This window comes from Sceloporus occidentalis, unplaced genomic scaffold (genome assembly GCF_023333645.1).
Source record: "Sceloporus occidentalis isolate IW3139 unplaced genomic scaffold, rSceOcc1.0.p SCAF_30, whole genome shotgun sequence".
Classification (NCBI taxonomy): Eukaryota; Metazoa; Chordata; class Lepidosauria; order Squamata; family Phrynosomatidae; genus Sceloporus; species Sceloporus occidentalis.
Genome location: NW_028317010.1, coordinates 9,879,976 through 9,890,195, shown reverse-complemented (window position 1 = coordinate 9,890,195; position 10,220 = coordinate 9,879,976). Strand labels below are relative to the sequence as shown.

Below are 10,220 nucleotides of genomic sequence, written 5' to 3'. Positions count from 1 at the left end.
TTTGTGTGAATGAGTGAGTAAATGCAAAGATGGTACATAAAGGGTGGGCTTTAACAATAAATAAAGAAATAATTAAAAATGGGCTGCTCAGGCTTAAATGCCCGGGCCTATTTTTTGTCCCAGTCCGGGCCTGCTTACCAGTGAGCTGAATTAATGGGACTTCCCACTGCATTTTACCCAAAAGAGCCTCTGAAGCAGTTTAAAGCCATCTCTGGGCACCATTAATGCCCTATGGTCTGGTCAGAACCCGCAAATATACCCAACAAAATAAATATACAGAAACGGGCGCTCACAACCTAAAAAGCATAATCATTCAGATTCCTGGGTTGCTGCTAGAATAATAATGACCCAATACATACATAAAACTAAGCAGGAATTCAGCGCGTACCCTGCGAATATCATTGAAAAACGCCTATCTAAGGCATAAATATTATTTGGGCTGCTTAGAACTGTTGGCTAAATATAATGTGTTTCTCTCATAGCCTATTGGTATACAAAAGACGTTCATCATACCTTGTTTCAACCATTTGTGCAGAATGTATATCTTTACCGAATAATATCCTCCACCTCTCCTAACAGGGAAAATATATTCATATCCTCTTTGATAAAGTCGTGATTAGGTTTGCGTTATGATGTAATGCCTTACAGAACACACAGCGCTGGAAGTAAACATTCACTTCCTTCCACTAAAACCTGATTACCGAAGCTTCCTGCGGCTTCCTGTGAAGAACGTAGAATGTCCTTCAGCCGCCTCACACGCGGCTTTTATTCTACATGGGGAAAATAATGGTGGTTACCTTGAAGGACGAGCCACTCATTCTTCCTAAGAACCTGCAAAACGGTGTTTTGTGTCCCCTTGTTATTGGGGCCTTAGGATCTGGCATGGTCCAGCTGCTATATTATCTGCTTCCACGTTGGGTGGAACACCAATTTACCGGTAATCTCCAGACGTGTGTCAATTTGTGTTTTGAGAAATACAAGGTCACTTTTTTTTTTGTCGAAGGTTAAATGTCGCTTTGTGTAGCAGCCATCTGTACGCATTTAGGTTTTGGAGTATATGTAAGGTGTTGCTGATCCCTGTATCGTTAAATTCATGCTCGTGAATTATTTATTGTAGCTTGTTATGGGCTCCCAAGAGAGGATTTGCAAAACATTCCTTACGCTGCCAAATAAATTGTTTTTTGCTAAAGGAACACACCTCTAGAATGGATTAAGTCTTGCTATGCAAGGTTTCTTCATTCTTATTAAGAAGAACGACTTAAGACGAGGTTTTACCCTACATGCCCCTGAAAGACCTCAAGCTGGGGAAAAAGATAATCTAGCGTGGAAACCGAATTTTCCCTTAAATAGCATGGATCAAAGGGGTTTTTAATAAAGCAGGACCTGTCTATAGCCTTTTAACATTTCCCCCCATCCTCTAGATGCCTGTTAGACTTGGGTATTAACCTTTACTGAATGTTTTTTTTTTTTTTTATTTTTGTTTTTTTTTACAGCGGCCCTGTGATATTCTTTAACACCAGCCATGAGGAAGTATGTGGCATGTTGAAAGTTGCCCTCTGTCCGGTCTCATCATCTTTTGTTTCCAGGCACACATGAGACAGGATGAGAAGGTTACAGATAGGACTCTTGGTGGATTGCAATATTGACTACTGTGCATAGTCCTGGTTGGAAAATGAAGACTGTTATGTACTGGTCACCGAAGGAAGTACGGACATGGCTGCTGGATAGAGGGCTGCAGGAATACTGTGAGGCCTTTCAGTCGGTTAATGGCCAAGCCTTGCTCAGGTTAAAGGAAGATGACTTTAAGAAGCCACCTTTGTCGCTTGTATCATCAGACAATGGCCAGCAGTTGCTGGAGATGATAGAAACATTAAAAATAGAAAACCATATAGAGGAACACAAGAATGGGCATGCAAACGGTCACCTGAACACCAAGATAGACATCAATGACCATGGCTATACGAGCAAGGCCAAGAAAAATGGAATACCAAATGGATTTAGAAAAGAAATGGTCAAAATACCCATGCCCGAGCCTGAGCGTTCCCAGAGCTTTCCTGATGAGTGGTGCAAAACCTTTCTGGCCTTCCTCTATGCACTTTGTTGTTTTATCTTTACCACCGTAATGATCTCGGTTGTCCACGAACGTGTGCCTCCCAAGGCAGAGGAAGGCCCTCTACCGGATGTATTTTTTGATCATTTTGACAGAGTGCAGTGGGCCTTTTCTATTTGTGAAATTAATGGAATGATTCTTGTAGGACTCTGGTTACTGCAGTGGATATTCCTAAAATACAAGTAAGTGTGAGAAGTCGTTTAATGTTTTTTTTTTAATTTCTGTAATGATATCACTCTGTGCTGTGGAATTACCGGTACAACCATACCATCCACTGTGCTGCATATAGGAGCAGACACTGAAAACATATTTTTCTTTCAGTTTGTAGAAGGGTGTATAATTTATTATCATTACAAACAATACAAATAGTAATAATACAAATAATATATTATTCCAAAATGTGGTGAATTCTTCTCTAGTGTACTTGGCCCTGGATGATAATGTTGCTATTGTTACACTATAACAATATAGACAATATGTGTTGTGTTTGAAAGCAAGAACAAGCTTGTTACAATTTGTAATAAATGCACATAAGGAATTGCTGAGTATCTGGGTGTAACCCACATGTTCTCATAGCGAGGTTTTCTATCTTTTTATTTGAATGATTATTAAATGTGTTCCTACTTGCACTAGCTTATCACAGATTGTATTCCTGAGCCAATTTCTCTGGCAGATCTATATACGTAACCAGCATATCGCAGGAATGCTTCTTAGTAGACCATTCATTCATTCGCTATACACCGTATGGCGTTTAGGATCAGCGCTGGCAATATTCTCTCCCAAGGAGAATGTACTAGCATAGTTCACGATAGAAGATTTTTTTTCTTTGCTGATCCATATCCATTATGCAGGGACAACATGCATATAGATTGCATTTTGTTAGCATAATCTCGCCATTTGCATATTCCATATGTAGTTATTGATGTATTGGTGATAGATGAGCAGCTTGAATGGTGGTGCTGCTGCTTTGAGACCCTAAAGCCTTACAAAATATATTTTTTTTGGGGGGGGCAATTAATTTCATTCCCTCCCCGTTAGACTTGGTTGAAAATTTAGGGCATTTTGAATTCAGGAACGAAATTAGTTGTGAGTGAATGTGAGTCTATTTACCAGTATTTAAGAAAGTCTTTTCAACAGAATATTAAAAAAAGGGTTAAATGACGTCCTTGGTCATACTACTGCACATACACATAGGTGTGTATTATTATACTCTGGTACGACGTACTTTTTAAACTTTAATAAAATGTATCCTTAGGAAGCCAAACTGGGGAAACGTTTAACTATTATAGTAAGGTAGACAGCAATTACCCCCTATTCCCAGACTGTGTGAAATAAATCAATAGAAAGATAAATTGATTGAAATAGTCAAGAAGGATACATCAATAAACGCTAACATTTGGAATGGTGACCAGCTGCTTAAAAAAAATAAATTCTCTATGATAACCAAACTAATATTTGTAACTAATTATTTTATTATTTATGAACGTCCACCAGTTCAGCTCAAGCCCCTCTAGAAGTTATATGAAGATATTATCTCATATAAGCCTCTTGGTGGTCCAGCCCTGACCGAGCCCTTGTGTTTCAGTTTATAACATTATTTTAGTAGAATTAGGCATTGTTGCTAAATTACAGCGCTAATTGAAAATACTCGTTTTGGAGACGCTCCAATGGGAAAGCATAGTCATCGTAAGTAATGGATTTATGTAAATTCTTCTCCTACATAGTGATTTTTAAAAAGCAAACCTTAACGTTTTTATTCAACTTGATTATAGTAAGATTCTAAAGTAGACGAAAACTTACTGCTTGTTCTAAAACACGTTGTGTTAAAAGGAACCTGTCATCTAAACGCCATAACATTTTAATCTTCATAATCTTTTTATTAGTAGAAACCTGCTTTGGTTTCAATTGCGTCGTTTCCCCCCCCACACACACACACACTGGGCACATTAGCCGCTGCCACAGACTGGTTGCCGTTGGGTTCAATCCTGAACCTTTAATGTGTTTTATTGGATACGCTGGGTTCCAGTTTTTACAAGTTGGCCGTAAATAATCTTTTTGTATAGTTTATTTTCCAAGCATCTCAGAAAATCCTCCTCTTTGCAGACGTCTCTGCCGGTGTTCTCGGTGCTTTGCAGTCGAGTGCATGGAGCGTGTGTGATGTTTAATGCGACTTGCCAAATGGCCTTAATTCCAAGCTGTAATTTGTCATTAATATTTTGTTCTTTCCACAGGTCTATTATTAGCCGAAGATTCTTTTGTATAGTTGGTACGCTGTACTTGTATCGCTGTATAACAATGTACGTGACGACACTCCCAGTTCCTGGTATGCATTTCAACTGTTCTCCTAAGGTATGTATGCGATATTCCTCGTGGCGTTCCTATCGAAAGCCAATTACATTTAAAAATAACTTCCCCCTTTTTATAGAACAAGGGTTAATTTTGGTATCCACTAAAAAGCACTAGTTATAGTTATAGCCCCAGTTTGAGACCGGCTCTGGCAGTAGAGCCTCGCGTTGTCAATGATTTGGGTGAAATGGTGCCCTTTTGGTTTTTGGGGCAGATAAGAGTTGATTTAGTTTGGGCAGCGAGGGTTCTGCGATCCGTCACTTTAAGATTGCGTCATTTGTACATGGAAGGTACACCCTGCCAGCCCTGACTTTATTATTTAAACATAATTTCCATATTCTTACATTAAAGAGTAACACACGATATTGAAAACGTGTTTTGCATCTTTCAAGAGTTCAGCGTTTGCTTTATTGAGCTCGATGTATTAAATCATAAACGTTGTTTATTTTAAAGGGTGCCACGCAGAACGTTTTTTTATTTTTTATTTAACTATACTCGCAGTGAAAGTCGTAAAATATATTATAGCTATGTCGCATTTTTGATGAGTCAAGGGTCACGTTGGTTAACGGTGTCGATAAGCAGCTTCGTTAATATGGCTGTACTCTAGCGCCACCTATGTGTGTATGAGGATATATTCCCAAACAAGGTTTATTATTGTTGTTGTTGTTTATTTATTATTATTATTATTATTACATATATACAAAGGGGAGGCAGGATGTAACAAGTAGTATATAACATAAGTTTGACATACAGAAACAGGTGAGGAGGGCCCTGCTCAAAGAGCTTACAATCTAGACTAGACTATACACTATGTAAGTATTTGACATCATCATGCAGTGCTGTCTGCACATTTAATTTCACGAGATCACCACTTTGCATAATAAGCCATGTTGCATAAGGGATGAGAGAAGGCGTTGGGTACTCTTCTTGTCATCGTTTTATCTAAATCGGCGCTTGACATGTTTGTTTCGGGCTATAGATAAGGGAAAGCGATCAGATAAGGATTATATTATGGGATTCGTTCTAAATGCCAATGAACCCTGTTTTATGTATGCTTAAAGCCATCATCTGCGCTTTAATGCAAATCCCGAGTCCAGATATCGGAATCGCATATGCAGAGTAGTTTGATAAAGCTTGCATTGTAACCTCGGCTCCTCTGTATTTATTTGCATTGCTTGGCTGTGTCCGAACAGCTCTGAGCCTGGTTTGCATGCGTTTCCCATTGGTGTTAAACTGTCCCTTTAATACGTCCCTGCAGGGTTAGGGAAAACATAATTTACCGTCTGTTGCTGCACGTTATATCTCCCCATCTCTTTGCCGTGTAATAAAAGAAAAAAAGTTCTGCAGCCTCCCTGAGATGAACGGGAAGCCGGTGAGTTCAGTCCAGAGCCCTGCTGTTGGGGGGGGGGGGGTCGTCGGGGGAGTACATGAGTAACTAACATAAGCCGTGTCTGGAGCCCCTGGCTTCCCTGATCCTTAAGTTTTAAGGAATCCCGCCATGATTTCTATGTGCGGTGGTCAATTTAAGATGTGGTTCCCCTTCCACAAGGACCTTGACACGCTTTGTTTTGCTTCGAATACTGTTTCCTTGTTAACGCAAATTCTTCACAAAATGCAGATTTTAGCCTGACGTGACACGCTTGAAGTTAAGTCACAGCCTTCTCAACTATGAGGATTAGCATACAGAACGCTCGATAATCCCCCGGAGGAGTGTATTAGGCCAGAACAATTCATTCCACGTGGGAACGAGTCCAAAAATGGCGAGCCGTTCCATACAGCTTGCATGTATGCTAATAGTCACCTTTTCGGTAGCTGTTGGCACCTCCTGTATTATTTTTGGATTTGCACGGCTGGTTTTATGATCAATGTGCTTAGAAATGAAGGGCAGATAAAGGGGAACTTTTATTTTAATCTCAGACTTCACATTTTTTAACTCTAAATATAGCCTGTGTTAACCGCACTACAGACGCCCATGTGATGTTTGTTTCTGGGGGGTGATTGCTAATGAGAACCCATTTGCGTTAAAAGCGGAGAGGAAAAGATTGATTATAGCGATCTATATGGTTGGCTGTATATGTAATCTGTCGGTTTGGTGAATCAATATGCCTGCACGTGATACAGAGTGATTATCGGTCGAGGGACACGTCTCTGAGGTCATGGTAGTTGGTGTAATTGGCGTGATGTCATCTATCTGCGGGCTGTATGTTAGAAGGCAGGAGTGTGATGTAAAAAGTCATTTCCTTTTCTAAGGCGCCTGCGTTGTTATAATTAAGAAGCTGGGCTCCCAAACGCAGCCTTTTTTTTTTAATTTTTTTTTTTTAAGCCATTGCTGGTGAACGGAGCAAATGAAGCTTTTTGGAGAGACTGTATGAATGAAGCAATGACTTGAGGTCGTGAAGACACACGTTCTTATAGTCTCCAAGGTTACGCAATTTAATGCAACATGACAAGAAGTTTCATTAAATAATCTGATTTCGGTCTCCTTCCATGTCTCCATTACATGTTCCTTTAGCTCAAATATATTGGCGTTGTGTAAACCCCCCCCCCCCAGTTTGTTCATGTGGGGAATGTCCAATTGGGCAGCCTTTGTAGATGGTTTGGTGGTGATATATAATCCTGTAGAATGGAATCCTCGTTGCCTGCAGACAACCTTGGTGATGTTTGTTGGAATATGTGTTGTTGAGCTGTTGATTATCGCAATGTCCAGCGTTTTGGGTCTTATGTTTACCGGCTCGTGTAGTTTCTATACAGTATATTATATACAGTAGCACCAGTATACCTGCATTGACCAGCTGTGAAGCGGCATCTTATCCTAAACCGTTTAATTGCCGTGTTTTCAGAAGCCGTTAAAACCAGTCTTGATTGCGCCGTAGTCTTGCATCCTAGAAATTATGGGAGCCTGGGACTAGATATTTTTCAAATCAAATTTCTAGTTATCTGATCCCAAGTGTGTAATACATTTATATATTATGCACCCTGTAGTGTTGATTTTATTTGTGATATAAGATCGTATGTATCCCTGTGGGCATGCAGAAGAATTGTTTGAAAACATTTGTTACATAAACGAACTGTAATAATCAGCATCTGGAGATCCATGTCCCCCGTATTCTTATTTGTGTTTAATATTTCACATTTCATAGATTTAATGAAACCTCAAAATGATGCCAAAGGAATGTTGTTTTTAATGACTTCGCATTACATGAATCTATATCCACCCAAATGTATGCTGCAGAATTGATCATTATTTATAAATTTAGCCTCCAACAAAGTCCACATAAAAAGTAAACCATTTCCTCCATGAATTCCTTTTTTGTATAATTTATTGCAGCCTCTAGCGCCTTGCCACAGTATTTTATTTCTGGGGTCATGTCTGTAATAAATTGCCATTCCCTCTGACAGAGTTAATGTTCTACATTAAATGGCAGTGAAATCTAGATGAAAGTCAACCAGTTAGCGGCAGTGACCGCCATGCCTGACTATATTACCCAATGGACATGGGTCCAACCAAAAACTTCAAATGGCTGTTTTAACCTGTAAGAGGTTGGAGATCGCTCGGCATGTCCCATCTACACATTCCACCAGGTTCAAACAATACCCGTTCCAAGGCTTTTTAACCTCAGGAACTGCACTCTTTCTTTTTACCCAAGCTAAACACAGATCCAGGCATCTTTTTGGTTTTTTAAGTGAATCAACTGTGGCTTCTGCTGGAAATATTCAGTAGGACAATAAATGAAGGGTGGGAGCAGGAACAACAGAGAGAGAACGAGGGGCAGGTGTCGAGGGCGATCAAAAATTGAACAGAGGGTCAGGCACGGTGGTGGGCCAAGAGTCCCAAAATGTAACGAAGCTCTGGTGTTTTCCTGAAATGGTCCATGCTGCTGTATTGACAAGATGCTTTTGAAAAGAGTGTTTGATTTCCATCCGGTCTAACAAATATTTTCCGGTCTTTTCCCCACCTTGACAGCTTTTTGGCAACTGGGAAGCTCAGCTGAGGAGGATCTTAAAGATGATTGCTGGAGGTGGACTTTCCATAACAGGATCCCACACCATGTGTGGAGACTACCTGTACAGCGGCCACACGGTCATGTTAACCCTGACATACATGTTTATTAAAGAGTGTAAGTTCTCTGATTCGCCGTGAGGAGTACTAGAACGTATCTTGCATCACGGTATCTTATTTTGTAACTTGATAGCGTGCATAGCACATACATTTTTGTTCCTTTTACAAAAACATGTTTACTGCACATATTTTTTTTAATTGTTTTATTTTTTTGTGTGGCTCGTTTCATGCCAGGATCCTTTACTGTCCTCTTTCCAGTGTTCTGAAATGGGATCCTTTCACACTTGTTAAAGTGCTTGGCCACTTGTGTTAGTGCAACTATGTTATTTTAATTGGATATGTTGGATAAATCTGTTCTCTGTCGTATATGGAGTTGTATATAAATACGTATTTGTCTCCTTCTGTAGATTCTCCACGCCGTCTCTGGTGGTATCACTGGATCTGCTGGTTCCTCAGCTTTGTTGGCATCTTTTGTATACTTTTGGCCCATGACCACTACACTGTTGATGTTGTGGTAGCTTATTACATCACTTCCAGATTTTTCTGGTGGTACCACACTATGGCCAATCAACAAGTAAGTTTTGTGTTTGTGCAAAAATCCTTTGTATGTATTATTTCATGCATTACTCTCAGAACAGTGCTTTCTAATTTACCCATTGGTGCGTCTACCTCTCCCTTACAAACACCCTTTGGCTTTATAACTGTTCATACATTATTATAAGGTTTATTATGGGTATGAAACGGCCACATAAAGTCACACACAGGCATAATATAAATCGCTCTGCCATTAAAGGTACCAAGATACCTTGATTTCAGAAATTAAAAATCTAATTTGGCAATGAAACCAAAAAAATCAGCTATAGAGACCAAACCTCTGCTTACCCTACAAGTTAGAGGCAATGGATAATTTATATAAAGAAAATAAGGAACAAATCACACAAAAATAAGCTTTTGTTGGGTGAATTGTACATGCTTTCTGAGAATCCCTTTAGGATGCATTGTTCCACATGGTGGATTTTGCGCAGAGCTCTTCAGGTTCTCGTTACTCTGAGGAATGTAGTCTGTCCTGTTTTGTCAAACTACCTTCACGAACATGAATATGGTGAAGCGCATTAAAGTCTTCCAGCTTGTGCTGCGATCAGATCAACACCATAAAGCATACATAATTGTGATGTAGGCGTCCTTTAGATTATTTTGATGCTTTAATGGTTATGCTGAGTTGCTTATTTATTTATTTTGGCAGGTGCTAAAAGAGGATTCCCCAGCAAACCTGCTTTCAAGAGTGTGGTGGTTCAAAGCCTTCCAGTTCTTTGAGAGGAACGTTCATGGCGTTGTGCCCCGTTCTTATCAGTTGCCTATCCCATGGACCTGGCAGCAGTTGAGCCGTCAAGTGAAGTACAGCAGACTGGTCAATGAGGTCTAACCTGCTACCATCCACAACGGGAGTATTTCTGCGAACCTTCCAACATGATGCCATAAACGCAGACTTCTAGCATCCTTTTTGTCAACAGTTACCTTGACCTCTTCACCTGGTCAGCACTGTGATATTCTTCTCTCCAAAGGACCCACATCCGGTGTAAATGAAACCAAGAATAAAGGTTACCATGCACTGTAACTGCAAAATTCTTTACAAGCGTGGAAACTTTATTTTGTCCCTAGCCATGATCCTTTGTAAATGACTCGACAACATAAAACCCGTGAGCT

At 39.9% G+C, this 10,220-nt stretch overlaps 1 protein-coding gene across 1 annotated transcript; it reads left to right on the top strand.

Moving 5' to 3' along the window:
* Window positions 1-1,672: 1,672 nt before the first annotated feature.
* On the top strand, window positions 1,673-9,939 carry LOC149299022 (phosphatidylcholine:ceramide cholinephosphotransferase 1-like). The gene is made up of 5 exons (XM_089486904.1): window positions 1,673-2,292; window positions 4,342-4,459; window positions 8,421-8,574; window positions 8,924-9,090; window positions 9,760-9,939. The coding sequence occupies exons 1-5, from the start codon at window positions 1,673-1,675 to the stop codon at window positions 9,937-9,939; spliced, it is 1,239 nt and encodes a 412-aa protein (XP_089343030.1).
* The last annotated feature ends 281 nt before the right edge of the window (window positions 9,940-10,220 follow it).